The 23,986-nt window shown below is 40.8% G+C and overlaps 1 protein-coding gene across 1 annotated transcript in view; it reads right to left on the reverse strand.

The window, feature by feature from the left end:
- Window positions 1-23,986, reverse strand: part of plxdc2b (plexin domain containing 2b) — a 122,500-nt gene that overhangs the window by 64,869 nt on the left and 33,645 nt on the right. The window contains exon 2 of the mRNA XM_085362867.1: window positions 9,673-9,896. Coding sequence (XP_085218993.1) covers window positions 9,673-9,896 — 224 coding nt within the window. The remainder of the gene's footprint in view (window positions 1-9,672; window positions 9,897-23,986) is intronic.

Genomic DNA, 23,986 nt, shown 5'->3' on the forward strand with positions numbered 1-23,986 from the left:
GTATTCATTTTGTAATAATATTTTTATTTTCTATTTCTATTCCATTTTGAAAACAGATTTCTACACAGTGACATGCAGAATTTATAATCAATGGACTAGATCTTGTACTGCTACCAGCCAATTTCTGGTTCTATTAGTTATCCAAATAATATTCCTTAATCATGACACACCTGCACACAAACAGCTCATTTGGAAAAGGAAAGGATTTGGCTGATATCAGATTTTGTCTGAGAATGATTCACCTTCAGTTTATCTGAATCTATGGTCAGAATGTAAAGAATCACCACTGCAAGAAGCAGGAAGTTGTTAACCATCATCCCTACAGACAGGCCACAGCCAACGGGTTCGCAGACTGATCTACAACTAACGATCAAATAATCGATCAATTACACATTTGACAGGCTGGAAAGAACAAATGCGCATTATAATTACTGAGCATAACGTTAGTTCAGATCAAGTTCATCCACAATACAGATCAGCAGATGGGTCAGTTGACAATCCTCTACTCATCCTACTGGCAGATCTCACATACCTGCACTAGTAGTTTGACCACAGCTCCTTCATATGTGGAAATCCGAAGGTAGGAAAAGCAGCTAGTGGACAATCAAAGCCATCCCTTTAAATTCACGTGGTTACCTGATATCTCAGAGGACAGTGGCAGTATTTAATCCAATGATTATCATTGGACTGGGCCCAAACTATAGCCTTAACTCAGGCTGCACAGAACCACATTGACTGATAAAGACTAAATGCAACTCAGGACAAGTGATCATGTTTCAGAGAGCAGTGAAACAAATGGAGAATACATTCAGTGAGCAGACTGAAGTGAATCCAGGCATCTAATGTATAATTCAATGTGTACTCTCATCTGTGGGTTTACAGTAGAATTTAATTTGCAAACTGTCTGATGGGGCTGCTCTTTAAAGCGATTTCCATGGACTCAGAAATACACAGAGTGGACTACACACACTACCGGCTCTCTTTGTTCATCTGAAGAAGTGACTACAAACCAACGAGCTGCCTAACCCACTGAGAAACGTCTACACCCGTACTGCTGCAAGGTAGAAACTCAAAACTGAATTTAAACAAGCGTGGGTTCATCGGAAGAGCATCCGTGAGCTGCAGCAGCTGCCTGAGATGGTATGGCATTACACAGTCTAAACGGTGAGCAGTGTAAAGGCGGTAAACATCTCTTTCCAAACACGTTATCCCCCGGGAATCTTTTAACCGACTCGACAAACCGAAACACAAAACAAACAAATTAGGGCAGGTTCTGAAACTGCAGCTCAGGCGAGCAAAGTAATGAAAATTAGCAAACCGAATGACTCCCTTAAGAAACACAAATAAATAGTGAATGTAGTGAAGCATGTAACCCCCCCAAGTGCCTCCTGAGCACTTGGGGGACTCAGACATCCAATAACATGTCTCTGCCATAAACCACACCTCTATTACTACACATCAAAGGAAGCTACACAAACACACAAATAGAAGTGGGATGGATAAACCCCCGAAAAACGGATATATTTTTGCTGGCAATCTGACATGCTTGACTCTGGTTAAATATCAGCTCAGTGTAGATCTGAACATCCAGATGTGAACATAAGTGTATATTTTCATCTCAGAGAGACCACAAGGAGTTTTATGTCTCTCTTGTGTTGTCGCAACATGATAAGGGATTTGAAAAAGGAGCAGTCTGCACAATTTATCATCTGAGCGGCTGCTGCATGCCCTCTGCCGCTGACGGTTTTATTCCTCATTCCTCATAAAGATAAGATTTGAAATGTTGCCTCTGACAGCAGGAAACCCCGAGTAAAATAAAGCAAAGTAGAGCTTTTTCAAATGTATGTCGTCTTATGTTTACTTGTTGTAATTTTGTCTCCTTGATTGTCTATTCTGTGAATCTGTTCCTTTTCAGTAAACACGCCATCCATCCATTGTGCTGCTGTCTAATCCTCACTTATGCTCCCTGAGGAGGTTACTTTCATTTCTCTCACTGAAGGGTGTTTTCAATCTCACTTCAAACTCTAAGGACAGAGGGTGTTTAATGCTGTGCAGAGTGTAAAGCCCCAATGACGCAGATTTGTAATATTACGTTGTAGAAATAAAAATGGCTTCACTTTAGGTCAGGGCTACATATTCCTTCTGCTTGGTATGCGAACAGGACCTCGAGGTGATTTCTAGGACTGAGTTTTTGTTGGAGTGGAAGTAGAGGTGGTGAAAAGGTGCAATGCTTTTTATCTCCTGTCTCGGTGAACAATGACTGCAAACGCTGTGTTGCAGGGTAATGAAGCAGGAATGCGGCGTTATGTATTTAAAAAAGGAAATGGGCTGCGCTCTTCTTCTGCATGTTTCTGTCACAAATCAATGTCTGCCCTTTCTCAACGTTAACAGAGTGCTAGCATCTCATTTAAAGGAAGTCTGCACTTGAAGAACAGTGTTTACCAAACTTCTGTATTTCTTTTTTTAAGATATGCTCTTGCTGACAAAGTGTGACCAGCTTCATGCTGCTGTGGAAGTGTTTCTAAAGTTAATGTGTTAATATTATTCACGGGCTTGTGCATATTTCACTGGATTCTTCTCTTAACTTTGACTCGCTGTACTTCGCTCGCGCATCGAAAAACAAGTGTTGAGCATCATGTAACTGACAAAAATTTTTTTTTGTTTACACGGGGTGGGTGGGGGTGTTTATCAGACCGCTGATGTGTGAAGCTATTTTGAAGACACTGTATAACAGTTATTTTTCCCTAATCACTGTTCATAATTGGGAGAAATCATGCCCACCTGCCACCGAGCATAAACGGAGAGGAGGTGGAGAGAGTCTGTAGTTTCAGAACACACACACATTGTCTCAAAAAAAAAAAAAAAAAAACACTACAAAGATTGTATTTCCTGAGATCCCTGAGGAAAATGAATCTCTCTCAAAAACCTTCTGTTGTCTTTCTACCAATACACCGTTGAAAGTGTCCTCACCCAGGGCGCTCTGACACATATGGAAACAGTTCTGCAGAGACTCATAAAAGCTGCACTAAAGATGGCCACACACAGCTGCCTGCTCTTAGACACATATGCAGCTTTCAGAAAGTATTGTAAACGACCTATCTCACATCAGCTGTTTGAATGTCTGCTCTCAGGTAAATGTCATAAATCCATCAAAGCACGCGCCACAGGACTTTTTTTTTTATCATCATCACACTGAACTCTGCTTTAAAATCAAACACTCAATAAATCAATTAGACATCAAATCTATTAACACCATTCACAATATCATTTACTTTTTATACACAGTTTTCTTATAGAAATACAATATTTTTATAGAATTGCTGCAGCCACTTTTACTCTCTTAAGCACCCATACACATCTGGAACTAAGCTAAAATAGCCAATGACAGCTAAGAAGCCAGCGAAATCATTCAGCATCGAGCTGGCCTTGAATCATGTTGTGGGTTATGTACATGGATTTTTTTGATAGGCGATCTGGCAACTTGGGTAACATAAGATGACACACAAAATGTGCTAATCCGTGCATTATAATTGGTCGAAAGAAAATCTGAGGGTCACGTAAATTTTGTGAATTTCCCAGGAGAAGTAGCAAAACGGGAGGGTGCCCGGAGATGTCTTAAAATGCGGGAGAAACCTGGAAAAGAAAGGAATGTTTGCGGGTGGTTTTTTTGCTTTATATGACTTTCCATTGAAAATTAACTGTAACTAGTCACCCCTTTACTGGCAGCATGAACATGCCATTAGCCTCTGTGGTTAACTGGGGTTCTCATGTAGCCAGTGGACACCCAAGGAACAGATTGAAAATCTTTGAATGTAGATAAAATTTAGAAAAAGAATAGCAAATTAATAAAAAGCTTAATGCTGATAGTTTTGAGATTGCATTTCAGCCATTATGTTACCCTTTTGATATCCAAAAAGACTTAAAATCCCCCCAAAAACATGTTAATATTAGTCAGACTACAAACAGAAAGCTTCCACACTGAGACGGTTGTTTCTTCCTTCCAGATTTATGTAGATATCAGTTTATAGAGATCATCAGACTACTGATGGATTGCTGCACCTACATGCTCAGGTCTGTCGTCTGCTAGCTGATTTTGTTTTCATGGGCTCCAGGGATACGAGAGTCCGATCAGCCACAAGCGTAGATTTTTGTAGAGATGGTAGAGAGGCTTCCCTCTCAATATTTAGAACAAGTGCATCTTCACCCGAAGGTAAAAGCACAAAAGCATCCATGTTTTAATTAGTTACTCAGAGAAGAAATAAAGCCTCACACTTGGACAGGTCGTCTTCCCTTCTCAGTTTATCTTTTTCACTTTGAAAATATTAACTTTAATTATGAGAAGGAATTAAACACTGAGCCTTTGTAGCAAATGAGAGCCTGACCGCCTTATATTTCACAAGTGCATTTTTCCTGTGTGACTGTTACTGTAGTTATGTACCGGTTCTCAGATTGCGTCAAAGAATACTCAGCATTGTCCGTGTTACATGGACACCATGGAAAATGGTGGATATTCACTAAAGGGTCTATAATTTTAACACTTTCACCACAGGGGGCAGTGTTTTACTAGTGTATGTGTACTTAACTGTGTGCTGCTGTTCTTTAAACCTTCTTGGTGCTTTTTGTCGAGATGTGAACCTTGGTTTTTGTTGCCTCCTGCTTAAAAAAAATCTGTTTGCTGTGTATTTCATTTAGTTGCACTTCCATCCTTTGCTCTGTTTCTCACCTATTTTGTGCCACACGTGTCCTCTTGGGTATAAATGCCTCCAGCCTTGCTATCCCCACTGCCACCTTGTCTTTGTTCAACTCTGATGTAAAGTTTTCACGGCATAAACTTGTCTTTTCTTCCTGTTTCCTGTTTTATTCTGTTGTATTAATGTTGGATTTTCTTGTGTATTGACTTGTTTTACCTTTTACCTGCCCTCGCCTATGCTGTTTACCTTTCCTACACTGATTAAAGGCAGAGCTCTTCCTCCATGACAAAAACATTTTTAGTCCTGAACCGATTTCCTTCGTCTTGCGCTGCTGAAAATGTTTTCCTTTACCTGGTTAAATAACGGTTACATGAACTCTGTGTATGACCTTGTGGTAGAAAGCAGTATTACATGAAAACACAGCCACTGCCTTAGTTCAAATTTATTTGATATCTCTTCAGCACAATACAAAGATGTAAATACATAGCAGCTGTTCCCTCACGATCTATTGATACTGTTAATTTTGGAGGATTTTAGATGATCCCTTACAACAGGAAATTAAAGAAGTATTGTGCATTAAAAAATAATGGCATTAGTTACCATTAGGTTGTGATTTATGGGATAAAAATTCAGAGATATTTTTATAGTTTCCTTCATGTTCTTCAAAACAGAAAAAAATAAAACTATGTTGTACATGAAGTGCCTGCAGCCACAATTGCATAACATGTTGAAAGGTAGCCATTAGATAACAAACATGAAAAATACAACAGAACCACCACAAGCTGCGAGCATGTCGGGGTGTGCAGAGACCTCAGTGTGCTCAGCTGCTGATGAGACTTGGCTTATATTCAGACACCCTGACTCGTTCCTACAGTTTGATTCTGCCTTTCTTATTCCATCGTACAGTGACCTGAGGACACCTACAGCAGAGAAGCTGTTTAATCTGGGTTAATGATCCGGAGAGCTGCTGCAGTGAGTAACAGTCGTTCAGGCGTCAGACAGTCTGCTGTCTAAGCCGCTGTGGTTAAAACCTTCATGTAGAGGTGACAGGAAAGCTGCTATTGGCTAACTTGTGTGTTAAACAAGCACAGAATGACCTCAAAAGGAAGGAGAAAGAAAAAGATCAACAGATTTTTTCACCTGCACTGATGCGGATGAGTTCAACTGGGAAGCATTCAGTCCATCCTTGGATAAAACACGCATAAAAACGTAAAGTTTGGGGCCTTGTGAGTCTCTGTACGGTTGTATAGTTGTGTTTTTCTTTTTCAAACTGACAAACTGACTTTAAATGGTTACACAAAAATGACTTCTTTTTAGCACAAACTCTACATTTTTAATTATTTGCATTGTACAACAAGCAAAAAAGTGGAATTGGACAACAAGTAGTATTTACTGATTTGGGTTTTCTCTGTATTCTAGCTCTGTCCTCTCTCAAATGCACCAAATAAGAAAAAAAAATCGTATTCATAAATTCAGAGCTGGTTAAGCATTTAACTTTTTTCTGTTTTAGCATATTTACCAAACACAACACAACGTACTATAAATAGAAGCAATAAAAATAATTGTGCTCAAAAATATTTGAAGCATAATTTCAGCAGAGAAAATAACAAAAGCCTCCTCTTTGCACCCCAAACTGTAAATGCTATAAACTCGGTAAATACTGCCCAGAGAGTGAGCTGCCTAGGTGCTGCATGCCGATCTCAGATTCGTTCTTGTTTAAAGCAGGGATGTCAAACACAAGCAGCCCGGCAAAAACTCCAAACTGGTCCACTGGACAGCTTTGGAAAATGTGAAGGTGGGTATAGAGTTCGGATTAAAAAAAAATTAAGAATAACTAAAATTAACAAAAACTTTGTGCCTTATAATTACATGACAGTGTGGGCAATAAGCTACCAGAACCTTTTCTGTAATTTTTACATTTATTTATTACAATTTAAGCCCAAAGAGTTACAGCAGCAGCGTGTCTTTATCATGTAGAAAAACCGAGACATGTGGCTGAAACTGAACTTCTTCTTATATTTAGATATTTCAGGGATTAAATATGTATTTAATGCTCTTTTTACTGACAGAAAGAGGAGTTCACTGGTCCACTGAAGACCAAAGTGGGCTCTATGTGGCCCACGGTGTAAAATGAGCTCGACAACCCCGCCTTCGAACGACTGCTGCTTGCTCCACCTCTTACTTTAACCTTAAAACCAAACAGGACCTGATAGGGTGTGAAATTCTTTTACATTTCATTGCTCATATGGTCTGAAACCCCAACAGGTTTTCACAAAGATAGCTGGGGATTTTTTTTTGTCTTTTAGTTTGGAAGAGCATCAAACTTGCTGTCATTAAACAAACTGATGCAAAGCGTCAGTAATTACCACAAGTCTTTGTTACTCACTTTGACAAAATCACTGCATAACGGCATCTCTTAAGACCCACTATTGCACATCAACGAACAACAATAACACAGCGAGAAATTGATGGCATGACAGGCAGTAATTTCAACAGACTGGAGTGTAATGCAGCTATACGACCTTTTTCAGCGCAAGCTTAGATTCACATTTGTTTTGACAGGTAATTTTGGTTGTAAATCACTATTTGAAAGCAGCTTGAAGACTCGCGCAACAAAATAAATTAGGGTACAAAATAACTCCTGGGATGTGTTTACCATCACTGAGTGGTGATATATACCTTTGCTAAAGTGTCAAAGAGTAGATTTCTCCACCAGGACACAGCTAAAGCTGTTTGAGCGGACGGTCTTTAAACCCATTCAGCTCACTGCCGTGTGGAAGCCTTGAGCTCAGTGTTTACTGTTTCTGCCCTCTGAATATGAAGGCTCTGCTGGTGGCAGGTGAGGGAGTGCGTGTGCTGAGTAATGGCAGGGAGGACTGACGGGGTGTTTGTGCTGTCGACTGTTTTTTTCCATTCTGCAACAACAAATGAGGCTCAGAGAGACAAAAAACAACGAGACGGGACATGTCTGAGTGGCGGCGAGCACTTATGTAAGCATAAATGTGCGTGGCTATGACAAACGGAGCACAGGTGCGTGCTGTAGTCCGAGCGTGTTTACAGTTGTGTGAAATTTAAAGTGGTGTGTGTGTGCTTACACACGAATTTGAGCGTGAATGATTACAGCTGACGATCAAAGCTTCTCAGCCCTTGTCACTGAGAGAGACAGGGCTGTGAACCTGAGATGATTAGAGGCCACGGGAAAACTTAACGAGCTGTCTACAACCCAGCTGAACGCCCCCATGCTGCGTGCCATCCAAGGCGCCACAACAAGGTATGCGGGCGATGCCTCTCATTTACATAGATACAAACACAGATTGAGAGCAGCTATTAATCTCCAGCAGGTCCTCCAGACCATTCACATTGTAGGGGGCTGGGTTAATTTCCTGTTCTGGTCTTTTTGAGGTCAAATTTAAAAGGATCCAGTCCCACATAGAAGGTAAATGAACACCTGAGGGCTGGGCTTAATTTGATATAAAATATTAATCCTTAAAGGCCCCTCCTCGTCTTCTTTTTTCATTACTAAACATCCACTCTTGTAAGGAGATTTATAATTGCTCCAGGGAAGCGACCTAAGAGTAGTTTTGGGTCTGGCTCAACAGAGGACTTTATTGATTCATTCATTTCATACTAGTAGGAGGATTTACTGCGTGACGTCGGTCAAACACAAGAAATGAATTAAGGCTGGTGAGTGAAAATGCAGAAACTGTGAACTGCAGGAGAACTTTTAACATCTTTCATTAACATATTATTTAATATAAACTTACAGGCGACTTTGATGTTTGGGCAAATGTTTTGACAATGGTGGGAAGGAAACCTCCAGCAGAACTAGGTTTAGGGAGGGACAGCCATCTGCCGTGACCGGTTGGGGTCAGAGGAAGATTGATAAATGATAAATAATAAGTAAAGTTACAGAAAAGCTTTGTGGTAGTTCACTGCTCAGACTGTCTTGTAATTACATGTATAAATTTCGAGAAAGTTTTCATTAATTGGCAGAAAATCTTCTTGTACTTTGGTGTGTTATGGATGTCAGTGGGGGGGGGGTCTTTAATAATTAGAAAAGCTGTAAAACCCATGAAAACACAGTTAAAAGTTCAAAATCTCCTTCACATTTGCCAGGCTGATTCTGGCCCCAAGTGTTTTGTGTGACACCCCTGATTTAACCATTACGGTTAAGTTATGTCGTTATGAGAGAAGCACCTGGTTATGAAATCAGATGTAACAGAAAACTGGATGTTTCTTATGTTTCCATCAATCTATTTTCATCTCGTTTTCTATATCAGGGTTGCAGGGGAGCGTATGACAGCTGCCATGGGACACAGGTGGGATACAGCCTGGGCAAGTAACCAATCTATGACGGGGCTAACACAGAAAGACAGGCAGCTGCTCAAGCTTACATTCACACCTCCAACCAATTTAGAATTGACAATTAATCTAACCTGAACCCACTGACTGGATTTGACCCAGGACCTTCTTGTCGTGAGAGGAAATTAATACTGAAACTTTCCAGCACACTTGTTTTTTGCATCTTCCACAACAAAAATACACGCTCACTTCCCCCATTTAATTTCCCCCATAATTAAGACTCTTAGATAACCTGCCAAGAATGCCAACATCGGCAGGAAAGCCTTTGTAAGGACGGTAGCAGTAACACTACAAGGTGAGGAAGTGCCTAAATAACAATGACATACCAGTGCATTTACTGGGCATCTCCAAGACTGAAACAATGGCATCTTCAGGCATTTACTGGCCGTTAAACACCAGTGAAGCATGCCAGACGTTGCTTCTAACCTAAAGCAATTGAAAGTATGGTTCACTTACCTGCTGCTTTCTTTTATTGCCTAATCTGTGCATATGCAGTAAAACAAGCTTTACTTTTAAAGCTTGATGCTTGGCTTTTGACTTATTGTCCTAGCCTTCTAAAGGAAAAAAAGAAAAAGAAGCTGTGATAAAAATAAGATCTGGTCCTTGGATCGTTGCTTACCTCTATCTGGGAGCTGTTGTCTGCTTCCTCTGCTGAAACCAGGCCTGGGAAGCCTTCAGGCTCCTCCTGTTCACGCTCCTGGTCCTGCTCCTGACTGGCTCTGTTACTGTCCATGTTACGAGGCTTTGGGGGGAGCCATCTCCTCCACCGGTGACTGTAAAGCTTCACGTCAACAGCTGTATCCTCATCTCTCGCCTGCTCCTGCACGTATGAGTATGGCACCCCTAAGGAGACAGAACAGGAAAGTGTGATTAATAAACAGCTCTCAACAGCTCAATTACTTCTTAAAACAGAATAACTGCTATGATGCCTTCCAGTCAGGTTTTAGACAGAACCACAGCACTGAAACCGCTCTGACCAAAGTGTTTAATGACATATGTCTGAATACAGACAGTGGAAAAATGTCAGTCTTAGTTTTGCTGGATCTCAGTGCAGCATTTGATACAGTTGACCACAACATATTACTCAAACGACTGGAGAGCTGGGCAGGTCTTTCAGGAACTGTACTAAACTGGTTCAAAACATACTTAGAAAACAGGAAATACTTTGTATCAATAGGTAACTTCACATCTGAGCAGACAAGCATCGCATGTGGAGTTCCCCAAGGTTCCATCTTGGGACCCCTTCTGTTTAACATTTACATGCTCCCACTTTCACAGATTATAAAGAACAACGAAATAAACTATCATAGCTTTGCAGATGACACACAAATATATATCACAATGTCACCAGGAGACCAAGGCCCTGTACAGGCTCTTGGTAAATGCATTGAGGAAATTAACGACTGCTTATGAAGTAATAGTCTTTGGTGCCAAAGAAAAACGATTACAGGTCACCAGAGACAGTCTATACACCTAAAAACCACAAACCAGGCGAGAAATTTGGGTGTAGTGATGGATGCAGACCTAAACTTAGAAAAACACATTAAGACAATAACAAAATCAGCTTACTATCACCTCAAGAATATATCAAGGATAAAAGATCTGATGTCTCAACAGGACCTGGAAAAACTAGTCCATGCATTCATCTTTAGTAGGCTTGATTACTGTAACAGCATCTTTACAGGTCTACCTAAAAAAATCAGTCAGACAACTACAGCTCATTCAGAACTCTGCTGCTCGAGTCCTCACTAAGACCAAAAAAGTGGACCACATCAGTCCAGCTCTGAGGTCTTTACACTGGCTGCCTGTCCGTCAGAGGATAGACTTTAAAGTTCCGATGCTGGCCTATAAAGCTCTGAATGGTTTAGGACCAAAATACATCAGTGACCTCCTGACCCAGTATGAACCTTCCAGATCCCTCAGGTCATCTGGATCCGGTTTTTTTATCAGTTCCCAGAGTCAGAACCAGACACGGAGAAGCTGCATTCAGCTTTCATGCTCCATATATCTGGAACAAACTCTCAGAAAGGATCAGATCAGCTGAAACACTCAGTTTATTTAAATCCAGGTTGAAGACTCACCTATTCTCAGCTGCATTTGAATAAAGCACCAAATCCACACTTTTAAGCTTAAATTTCAAAACTTACATTTAACTACTGATTTTATCTACTTTTTTTTAAATCAATTTTAAATTGTGCTTTTTATTTTTTAATGTCTCTGTAAAGCACTTTGAATCACCTTGTTGTTGAATTGTGCTATATAAATAAACTTGCCTTGCCTAAACAACACTGGTAGATAGATGTATGATAACCCACCAGAAATAAGCTTTGATTGATATGCTAGAGAACCTAAACCATTAAACCCTCTCACAGTCAACTAAAAGGTAAAATCTGTTGCTGTGTAATAAAAACTGTCAGTTTTCAGGGCTACGATAATCACATACCACCAAAGTATTTTTACTTTCAATAAGCCAACAGTCAAATTACAGACGTGGGGACTGTTCAAGCCATTAATGTAATAAGTAACAGTGTCAGTTGACTTTTCTCATTTCTCCATCTGCCTGAAACACATGCACACGAGGAATGAGTCAGCAGCCTTCACACAGACCAGTGGGCCACAGTCACAGCTAATCATCCCGGTTCCTTCGGTCTGAAACGAGACGCCGGTGACAGGTGAGAAATGGCACCGAGTTACTGTAAACACTGACTTGATTATCTGAGCCAGAGACAGATGGATTGGAGATACAATCTGCTGCGTCACTATAAGAAATCTACTTTCCCTTATTCCATCCTTCTTCTCTCAGAGTGACATAATGAAGCGCTTTGCTGATTTGAATCACTGCCTTAATTCAACAGGAGCTAACTGTGCAGTTTGTATTTTATATAGTTAAACAACTACTTCTCATTTAGATGGAAAAGCCTCAGTGTGGTGTGAACAGATGTCTGCAAAGATGCATTTAAAAAAAAGGTTATAGTTTAAAGGTTCACTGTGGAGTTTTTAACCTCCATTAGAGGTGCAGAGGTGTCTTTATGGACAAGGTCAGCATGGCACTTACTGACAGGGAACAGTAACATGCAAAGATGTGCAAAAATTTGTCACAGCAAGAGAAGAAGAAGAAGACCACCTGACAGTACAGGATGTTGTGTATAAATCTATAAATCGACATAAATAGTTTTGTGTTTTTCACATTCAGACACGGCAATGCGCAGATTCACACTACTCTGCTTTTACACGTATTTCTGCTCACACCAGTTAATCCATGCTCCTTACACTCAGGTTGTTCTCACTGATTGCAAAACTTCTCCTGAATTTCTGCTCTTGAAAGTGAAAGTTTGCAACTCATAGTGTGGATACAGCACGCAAATGCAATGTTAAATCCCAAGTTTGAGTCTTGGCCGGACAAAACATTATTTTCCCCACATTTCTGTCTAAAATGCAGAGACTGCATACCTCCACCTTGGAATTCTATTGAAAACAGAAAATATTGTTTTTTGTAAACCAAATATATCAGAATTCCTGAAGCTGATTTTTTCCAAATATGGTGCAGACAATTAAAATCTTTTTGTCTGACACGTTGCAATTATATTCACTTTACTTCTTTTTGGAGCATCCCTCAACGACAGGTACTCAAACTGTAATTGACTTCATCCACTCTGCACTGTGCTTGAGGACTCTTAACATTTTGTCCCTGCATGGCTTTTAGAGTAAAAAAAACAAACACTGTTATTAAAAATATAAGTGGACTGGTCTTTATATAGCATTTTTCTGCCCGATTCACTCACATTCTGGTACTGTCTTCTATTTTAATAGAATTATATTTTAAACTAACATTGTTCTATAATCATAGAACAACAGGGTTCACTTTCTTGCCCAAGGAGACTTTGGCACACAGACTGTCACAGCAACTGCCTCCTATTTTGCTCTTCTTTCCTTTGTAACTGTGTCCTTTGTAACCCCACCCTGTGTTTGATTTTCCCCATTTTTGTCTCATTTCCAATAAGCCATCAGCTTATTGGAAATGAGACTTTGAAAAACAGTAATATACTCCAATTATATTCTAATAGGCTAGTTGTTGTGCCTTTAGGTACAATGTTCAAACTGTTTCTTTCAAGTTGGTATAAAACTAGAACACCTTGAGCACTTTTATAAGGTCAGCAGCTGCTGCTGAGTTCCAAGCTTTTATGAGCGTATAGTTTTATAAACATACTGTAACATTATGGCTTTCTTATATCTATTTTTTTCCTTATTTTCCATAGTAGAGCAGTAGACGTGATTAAAAGTAAAACCTGACAAAGAATGCTTGTTCTCCACTTGTTTACAAGTGTTTCTCTACTTCAGATGCATCACAGAAGGCCGCGGACGTCTGTTCATCTGTCGGTCCTGTTATGACTTCAGGCTTGTTTGCCTTCAGGCTTATAAGCTCCTGCCCCTCCCCCTGGTGACCTGACTAGGATTGGGCTATTAATGTAAATTTGTAACAAACTTAATTTTCGTCGCACTCATCCAGACACAAAGTTTAAAAAAGGCTCATGGCAGATTTTTTGGGTTTTGGAACAAGGGGAACTGCTGATTCCTCTACTCTTAGCTTATGTTGCTTCTCTTTAATGAGACAGAGGTCACTGGGTTTAACTAGTAAGGAGCATTTTCCACTTTTCCCCCTCCGTCTCTTCTCTAACGCTCGCATTTCATTCTCGCTGCCGTCCCTCCTCCCCGCTCCTCCCTCGGGGCCCCCCAACCAGAGGCACTGGTCGAGGGGCCCCGACTGCCTCTCTTCTCCCCACTGGAGAAGAGAGGCAGCGAGAGCAAGTGGAGAAGCTTAAGATGCTAATTCGCTCAAAGAGGAGGCTGACAGATTCACTTTATAATGAGCGTTGGCAAAGGCAAAAAGCAAAGAGACCAATCTGCTCTAACGGGGGTGGGGTGTTGATGCACATGGGAAGAATTTATTGTGGCCAGAGGAAGAGTATGAAATGGGTCTGGGATGACTGCCTCACAATTTGCACATAACTGTTTTAGGAGAACAATTAAAAGTCACCTTCAGTCTCTGAAGTTAAAGACCACAAACTGAGCCAGGAATCCTGGTGTATGATCCAGGACCCAGACATAAATTTTAACTTCCATATTAAGAAAAATAACAACTCTGAGATTTGGAAAACATTTATAAGATACTTTTATCACTGAGCTATGACATAATTGTTATTTTCAATGTCATATAATTGCTATAAAATCATTTCATATACTTCCAGATATAAAGTAGGAGTCCTCATGGCAGTGAGCCAAAACTCCCAAAACTATCTTCCAGTGTGGATAATCTCACTCTTGTTTGGTCTCCGTGGCCACCTATTCACTCCCTGTCTCGTTCTCTGCATACCTCTAATACTTCCTGACACTCATCCTATCCCTAATAGTCATTAATCAGATCAAATCCGTGTGGACAAAGCAGCCCAGGCTACATCCCGTCAACAGCAGTTAAATACGCTAATCCAAGAGGCACCTACGCATACCGTTCCACTGATGTGTAAACATCTATTTCCTTTTAAAGGATCCTTAATATACGATGGAAAACTGGCAAAGTACACATAAACACAACACAGGGCCCTTGACAAATGGTTGCTCTTTTCCCAGCATGTCCCTCTGTGAGCCATGATGAGTCACCCATGCACCTGCATTTCTTCTTGTGAACACAGAAGTACTGTGATGCAGGGATGGCAGTATATCTGATTGTCCAGGGTCTTTTGTCAAGGATTTGGGAGGGCACTGAGGGCAGACCACCGAGGGACACCTAAAATAAACCTCCCCAGGAGGACGGGGGCTTCTCCTCCTAACGAGGCTATTCCTCTTTTGTGAGAAAGGAAATCTTACCCCTCTGCATTTCTTTCACTGCCTCTCAAAGCCACTGCATACCTTCACCCTGACTCTGTCGAGCACCCTTGTTGGCCTGACTCACGCCTGTCAACATCCCTGATTCACAAACCGCTTTTGGTTCCACCTGAAATCTTTCAAAGACACTGAGGCAGTAAAATCGCAGCATGAAGATCCTGTCTGCACCCTTTCTTTCATTCAGTTTCTGCTTGTTTTACTGTTTTCTTGTTTTCTCTTGGTTCCCACCTGACGCCGCGGTGCCGAAAGGAGACTTACAAACTTGACAAGTAGATGATTTGGAATGCTTCACTGCGTTTGTGCATAATTTCAGCGAGAAATGTAGAAAAAGTCACATCCACAAACGATTCCTTAGGCTTTATATCTCTTGGTGTCAGAGTGCTTAATTTAGTGCCCACTGAAAGCTGCTTTATCAGTGTACCCGCAGACCCTGCCAAGCACTTTGGAAGACCTTCAGTATTTTGTGCTGGAACTGTGCTGACTCACATCAGCTCGCCAGGGTCCACATGGATTAAGTTGATGTAACTATTCCAACTTTCTGCAACTATAACTATCTTTGAAATAGAAAAAAGTAAGGATCTGCTGTTGACACGGCACAAAACTAATTCTCACAGAGAACAGACAATGTGATCAAAATCTTTCTGCACTGGGAAGCAAAACAATGCAATTTTTCCTCCATTCACTTTCACTTTGTCTCTTCATTAGCAACAGCTGATTAGGGACATTTGTCAGAAGAAGTACTTTTAACAACATGTGCAAAAATCTGATCATGCAAGGGAATACTAACCTAGTCATTAAAATGCAGAAGAAGAAGAAACACAGTGGAAAAAGCTTTTGGAGGTCAGTTTACAGTATGTAACTTTTCTGCTTACACCTAAAACAATAAAAGGATTTGACGTAACTGACTTTCAAGAACTTTCCTGACTGTTTATTAACCTGCTGAAACAAATTAAACACCGTTTGAGTCACACTGACAAGGGTGAAGAAGCTAGTGAGCATGAGCACTGTCATATCTTATATTTCATTAAAAAAAGACATCAAATTGCTTGATTTGTATAATAAACGGTCCAAACTCCAAAGACATTTACTTCAAATTGAAGCAGAGAAAACCTTTAAATGCACACACGGTGCACTGTACTATTATGCTGAAGCAGTGTGTGAAAAACTAAGTGCACCCTTACTGCTTCCAAAGGAATTAAGAGGGTGAACAGTAGACAGGTGTTGCTAATCAAGCACACTTGATTACCTGATTGATCGATCATCAGCAAGTGTGAGCACCTCTATAAAAGGTGAGGTTTTTGGCAGTTTGCTGGTCAGGAGCATTCAGGTGTGATCTTAATGTAGCAATTGTTGCTTTCCATCAATCTGGGAAAAGTTGTAACACCATTTCTGAAAAAATTGACATCCATCATTCTTTAGTGAAAAGATTATTCACAAGTGGAAAACAATCAAGGCAGATGTCAGTATTCCCAGAAGTGGACGTCAGAGTGTTAACTGCTCAGAGAGACTGTAAAAAACCCAAAACTTACATCTCAGACCTCAGTTAACATAACAGTACAATTAGAAAAAGACTGAATAAGTATGGCTTCTTTGGCAGTGCCAAGAGAAAGCCTCTTCTCTCTAACTAAAAAAGGCAGCACCTGTGTGCTTAAGTTGAGCTTTCCATGGTCTCCATGGTCATATCTTATCCAGTGTAGTTGCAGCTTTAGGCTTAAGTTTGCAAAGTTGCATCTAAACAAATCACAAGACGTCTGGAACGTGCTTTGGACAGATGAGCCCAAAGTAGAGGTGAACAGCGCCACGTTTGGTGAAACTCAAACACAACATATCAGGACAAACACCTCATACCAGCTGTCAGCACGGTGGTGGAGGGGTGATGGGTTTGTTTTGCAGCCACAGGATCTGGACACCTTGCTCTTCAACTCTTCTGTGAACCAGAGTCTTCTGGAGTATAAGCTGAGGCCATCTGTGTGACGGTACACCTTGGATGTACATAGTTTTCACACAATGCGCCTGTATTTCAGCTTAGTTTTTGCTGAATAAATAACAACATAGTGTAATATGGCACATGTTGTCGTTCATCTGAAGTTGGATTTACCCAATTTTAACACTTACTAAGGACCAGATTGATTTTTTTTATTATATCATGACAGGAAAAACCTTAGAGGGCATAATTTCTTTTTACTATCACTGCACACTGCTGCGCATAAATTCCAGGCATACAACTCTCAGTAATTATTATGCAGAGAAAGTGTGCTTTGTTGACCTGTGGTGTCTCAGATTTTACGCATCCCCTCTTAAAAACACAACCTGTCATTAAGCAAACACATAAAGTCGTAAAGCTGAGAGAAAGTTAAACACATCCAGTTTCACAGAGCTCCTAGAACGCAATCCGAATATCATACGCCGAAATCTGAGCTAATCAGAGCGTGAGACAAGTCAGGATAAGAATTAAAATAGTGCAGCAGATGAACAAAAGAACAAAATCGGTTTCTTCTTACGGAAAAGCCTCTAAAAGAAATTCATAAGCCAGTTTTCTAAAAGGATTTCTGATGTCTTTCCCCCTGGAGAGGAACATCAAGTTGGCATCCTGCCTGTCATGAACGCTTCGTTTCACCACAGATTTGTTTTGCCGACAATTAGTCACATCTTTCCAAGTCGGGGCACTGCAGCACAAACATCCCCCGAGGTTCAGATTAGGTCCGCCGATAAAAAACGATTTTTTTTCTTGAAACATAATAACCAGCTTGTTGAAGAAATCACATTGTAACTATTACACTGAAATTTTGATGTCTCACTTCAGCAATTAGTTAGAGCCCGTGACCCCTTTTGAAGAGAAAGAGTGCAAAGATACGCTTCAGAATTTGAATCAAAACGCTAAAGGACACACTCATATCGTATAAACTTGTTCTGACTTTTGCTGATATGCTTGTTGTGCAGGACACAATGAACTTTATCAGAATGGCTCCCGGCATCACCGGCACCAGGAAACGAGCATGTTGTGAGCGAGCCCTCCTTTATGCCGCCCAAAATGAGAAAGCAGGCAGGGGGGCTATAAATAAAAGCCCATTTTTGAACTCTGAACATGTTAATTACAATCTGCAGAGAAAGGAGGTGGAGGGAATGAATTAGAAGGTGACTAATATTGCATTCACACTGCCTGGGGAAACACAGCGTCCGTGAAGAGGACAGGTGTCAGGACTGCGTGTTAGAAGAAGGAATGAAGCCAAAGGGAGAGAAAATGAGGCGGAATTAGGAGGCAGTTCTGCTTCGGGTCCAGTGATTTTTAATCAAGGCTTTAACCTTGAGGAACATAACAGGTTTTTGTTGTTTTTTTACTATGGCTTTGTGGGGAGCTGCTAATTTTCTTTCTGAGTAAAAACAGTGGACACAAAATCCCAAGCAGGCTAAACCACAAAGCGCCCAGAAACATGCCTGAGCACAGTGTGTCAAACCCCAAAACACAGGGTTTAAAGTGCTGGAGTCAACCATCATGGAGTCTGCTGTCACTGCTGCGGCTTTCTTTATGTAATTGTTGGTTGTCTTGGCTCTGGCATTGGTCAGTGTAGGAAGTGTACACAAAAATGCTTTGGCAAAGAGACACACAGGCAGGCATGGCAGGCAGGCAGCACGATCACACAGACGAGAGCGCTTCCTGAGTGATACAAGCGCTAAGGAATTCAGGATTCTAGTCAGGCACAGTTTCTGTCTCATATTCCAGGAGATTGAGTGATAGACTGCAGGACGATGAAGCGCGGCTGTTGGCCCTCATTCCACTTTGCGAATGAGTAGTACTGCACTGGAGCCTCGAGGCCTTGATTCACTCCACCGTGAGAGAAGCTGGGGCTGGGGGGCGATGCATCACTGGACACTGGACGTCCCGCAACAGATTATTTCTCCTCCCTCCAGCGCGAGCTATTACCTGTGGTAATACGACTGTATCCTTACAGGTCAACCGGCTCAAATCCCCACTGAGAGAAAAAACCTTAACATCTCTCACTCTGCCTAAATCTCTGCATGAAAATGCTAAAGAAGTCCTTTCACTCTTCCCACAGTCCTCAAGTACCTGCCTAACATAGCCTAAAATTGGAAATGCTTACATCAGTACTGGTGAATAGGCAGAACCAAACGCTTTCATTCACAAACAATGGGACTCACACGATCTTCAGCTGCGTTTCTAAGGGACACGAACACGTCAACAAATCTAACATCTGGGACGGACTCAACACTATAATCACTCTTTTTGTCCACTTATCCTCAGAGCACTCGGCCACCCCAATCTTCTTCCGAGAGCTGATCTCTCAGTCGCTTTAGCCTCAGAGATGGTTTCAGGTCACGAACTCGCTGACTCATTCCTGTCTTGTATATTTTAGGCCAGCTACACATCTGCTAACACAGTGCGGAAAAATGAGTTCAATATTCAATCAAACACTGCCACAAAGTGAGGTCTTTTACAATTTTCACAGCAAACTCTATGACATGTTACAGCAGCAAAAGCGTTGGACTTCAGTTCAGGTTTCAGTCTAAATAGAGAAGATATCGCTAGCATAGCGTCCTGACCCACATGCTGTTCAGACCTTTTGCTTGTAAAGACCAGCCAATGAGAAGAAAGTTGGCTTAAAGGTACAAAGGTAAAGAATGAAAACAAGCACAATAATTCCCCTTCAACACCAGTTTTGAGGATGCTCTATCACTTTATTGCTGTATGCTGTTATTAGGGTCATAATAACAGTGACTGAAACCAGCACCGTAAAACAGAAACAAGTAAACTGAATTCAGTCAGTCTTCTTAAGTTGACCTGCACCTCTCCTGATTAGATCACTGAGTGTAATCAGCTGCTGAAGTGCTTCAGTTAGACACTAAAAATAAAATCTAATTTACATAAATCAATAATTGGCATAATCGTTGATTTTTATTGGCTGACTAACAGCTGATCAGTAGAGTCAGATGGACACTGGATGACAGAAGGTCAGAGATGCTTCACAGTGTGAGAACATTTTTCAATAATTAGAGACACTTTTCTCAGTTCCAAACTCATCCCAGCCTTTGCGTATGTTTTTTTATAGGTTAATCTTTCACTTTTTCCCCTCCAAAAGCCAGCCTTATTGTCATACAGTAAAATGTTTTCTGCCAAAGGAGAAGCTTTAGATCTAAATTGGATAAACTGGAGATATTGCTATATTCTTCTGTGATCGCTTGTTTCACTGGTATGCAACTGTGTGTGCTTTCCAAAGGGTCGCAGAGCAGCTGTTTGCAGAAATGATCTGAAAAGCATATACGTAGTTATATTAAAGATAGCTGCATTCATAGACCAAATGACTGTGTGATTAAGGAATTAATTGGCATAATCATTGGCTGCAGTCCTGTGCACCTGGAGGTGTGATTAATTTATAAATGCAGACAGCCGTTCGTGGAAAACAGAACATACTGTACAAGTTGTCATAGCAGTGAAGCTAAGGCGAAGAAATGATTGTCTGCTATTCTTATCTCATCGCAGCGTTTTTGTCAGGAGTTTACAAGCTGTCCACAATGCTCTGCTCTTTTTCTTTATATTACCTGGAAGAAAACAAGCTCCTGTAACAAAAACAGGCTTTTCTTTTGTCCATCTTATGATTCGGACTGTTATCTGATTCACTTAAATCGCTCAGTGCCGAATCTGTTTTCATCTTCCTGTATAGCACCGCCACACTAATATTGAGGGCTGCTTTGGCAGTGCTGTAAATTATGATCATTTTAACCATATTGATTACCACAGGCACTTCAGGCTAATTGAGCACTGTAAACTCTGAAAGCCATTGATCTGAAAGGTCACCCAGAGACAATGTGCACGCGCTGGAAATATCAGGCCCGGTGGTGGGCGGCACCCTTTTAACTGAAGATTGATTCTCTTTAGCGTGGAAAAGGTTCTGAGAGTGTTTAGATGTGTGTGGATGTGTATGTCTGCAGGTGGAGACTGATTTAGTGCCAGTATGGGTGTATTAACTGTGCTTTTCCTCCCACTTTCTCTCTGAGCTGGAGACTTCAGGCAAGCCCAGACAGGGGCCCTAGGGCCTGTCCTCATCCTTCCTGCTAATCCATCAGCATCACCAAGCCTCTCACCCGTCCACCCTGCCAAACCTCTCCACACTCCAATGTTCACTGGGCTGAGTGCTGTGTAAACACATGCAGAGGGGTCCGACTCTCCCAGCGGACCTGTTATTTCCCACAGTTAAAAAAGCCCAGCTGTCTAAGGAGGAGTGTGAGGGGAGGGCAAGAATATCATATTTTAAAATATCAGACAGGCTGATATTCACCAACTGCAACGTAACAGATATATTTGCAAAAAGAAAATCTTCTGCATGACAGAAAGTCACTGGTACAAAATAGTGTGGACCTGTTTTAACCCTCTGAATTCATCATATGTCACTAATCCTACAGTAACATACACTCTGGGAGTGCAAATGCTTTGCAGTATCAAACTAAAACAAATACCTGAATCCCAAATATCTACTGAGATGATCTAAAGTCACTAAATGTGATTAAGAGCATTTTTTTCTTTTGATTGTATTATTTTAGATGGTTTAGCAGCATTGTTATCACATCATAAAATATCTAAAAAGATTCTGTGTTACTTAAAGTAAGATGTGTCCACAACCCACACAACATAAACACAGTTATTTCTTTAACTTTAATCTATTTTGGAATGTATGTAGAACTTCCATAAAAGTGTCAATAAAATCCAGATAACTGCACTGTAACGATTTAAAACTGGTATATAATTTGAATTTTTGACACATGTTGAAAGGGAGACTCACCAAAAACCTTCTTTTGATTACGTTGCCTGCAGTTTGCAAACACTGGCTAACTGCTAAACACAGTCCAGTAAAACCAGAATCTGAGAATGTTTGCCTTCAAAGTAAAAGTTGTAGCTCACAGCTGAAGCCAACACGTTTGAAAAGGCAAACGGTCTCCTCTGTGTCGGATAATTTCACTGCCACTCAGAGAGCAGTTGGCAAGGGTTTGCAGACAAATTGGTATCTTCCACGCAAACATCCTGTTTGTGACTGAAGTAATCAAAAGCGCCACAAAGCTGTGACCGACAGCAGCCGTTCGCCATTCAGGAATATGAATGTTTCCCTATCGAGTGGCAAATGTTTTCTAATCAGCCCTCCTAGGTCTGTGTGACTAAACCAGATTTCCAACACAGGTGTCACTGTTAAATTTAGGTCGATCAAAACAGGGGCATAATTTCCAGGGGGGTTATGACCCCCCCCCCCCAAAAAAAAAAAAAAAAAAAAATCTGATCCAACCAATACAACCCCCCCAATAAAATTATGAATTATCTTGCATAAATAGGCTGTTGATTTTCTTTACTTATTTCGGGTATTACCAGCAAAATAGTTGCATGTTTAATCATCTGGGAATTTACCCAGATTTATTTATGTATTTATACAGAGATCTTAACCCCCCCAATATTCAGTACAAACAGTTTAATAGTGAGTATTTTTGCTCTAATGAACACCTGGACATGAATTAATTTTGTAAAAGAAACACTGTTTCCTTTTTTAATAGTTTAATATTTTCTTTTCTAGGTTTATTAGCAGCATTTTTCATCTAAAACATCAGTGTGCTTTGTTGTTGTTGTTGTCCCACATTTTATGTAAAAAAACCAGTTAAAAAAAAAAAAAATATATATATATATATATATATATATATATATATATATATATATATATATATATATATATATATATATATATATATATATATATATATTAGGGGTGCAACGATATTCGTATCGATATTGAACCGTTCGATACAGTGCTTTCGGTTCGGTACGCATATGTATCGAACAATACAACATTTGTAATTTATTTTATCAATTTTCCTTCTGACGATGCTGTCTGTGTGGAGCGCTCAGTGAATCTGTGTTCGACTACTCCGCCTAGGCTGCACTGTCGAGCGCAGATCCACTGAGCGCTCCACACAGACAGCATAGTCAGGAGGAAGAGCACAGGGCAAGCTAGCGAGACAGAAGTTAAGCTCTCAGCAACATGGACCTCCCCCACTCTCATTCAGATCTGGCGTTTGGAATTATTTTGGTTTTCATGTGACGTATGACCCTGAAGGTAAGCGAGTCATGGACTAAAGTAAAACAGTATGTTGGATGTGCCATGCAATGCTCAATTACATGGGTGTGAACTAGTGTGTTAGCGCAGTTAGCTCGTTAACGTGTTGGCAGTCTAGCCCCATGCACGGAGCGATCGGCGGTAGCTCGTTAACGGAGATTTGCCGTGTTGTGGCGTTAAGGTCATTTCAACGAGATTAACCTGAAAGCACTAGTGGGAACACAACGAATATGACTGCACATTTACGCCGACATCATCCTAGTGCAAAGACAAAAACAACAAGCATGCTACTAACTTTAGCCGAGTCATTTAGACAGCTGTTAGCACATGATTCTCCTTATGCTGCTGAGAATATAGCCCAGAAGAAGCGGATAGTATAGCTTTTATTTTGGAAAGAGCCATTTCTCTGTAATAAACTCTCTTTTCCAAAGATGAGTGATTCCTCAATCAGATACAGGGCTTGCAATATCGCTAGCCCGACGTCCCGGAGCTAGCGATTTTTTCAGTCGGGCTACCAAAATCTATCTCTTCCCTGCCCGTCGGGCTATTGTAGGAAAAATATATGTCAATGCTTTTGCATTCTTTCAGAAATGTAGCTGGGTAATTATGTCATTGGCATCGGTGAGCCACTGTCAATATGTGACATATTGAAGTCGCGTTTGAATTTGCGCTTGTTTTTTTGCTTTCACTTTGCAATCGTGCGAACTGTGTATAGAGAGCGACAGCACTGATCTGTGAGTGATGATAATTTGTGCACCAATTCCTCTGACATCGTCTTATTAATCGTTAGCTTACTATGCAAACATGACAAGTGAAATCTTAAACATGTGAGAGGTTGATCGCGCAGAGAATCGCTGAGCTTATGTGAGTGCGTGTGTAAAAGCAGCAGGAGAAGTTATGACAAATCAGACTATAAGGCAAAAAGAAAGTGCAGCTTTATGGTTT

Source organism: Diplotaxodon limnothrissa, linkage group LG9, assembly GCF_057381915.1.
Source record: "Diplotaxodon limnothrissa isolate DT_005_m linkage group LG9, D_limnothrissa_male_GT1.1, whole genome shotgun sequence".
Lineage (NCBI taxonomy): Eukaryota > Metazoa > Chordata > Actinopteri > Cichliformes > Cichlidae > Diplotaxodon > Diplotaxodon limnothrissa.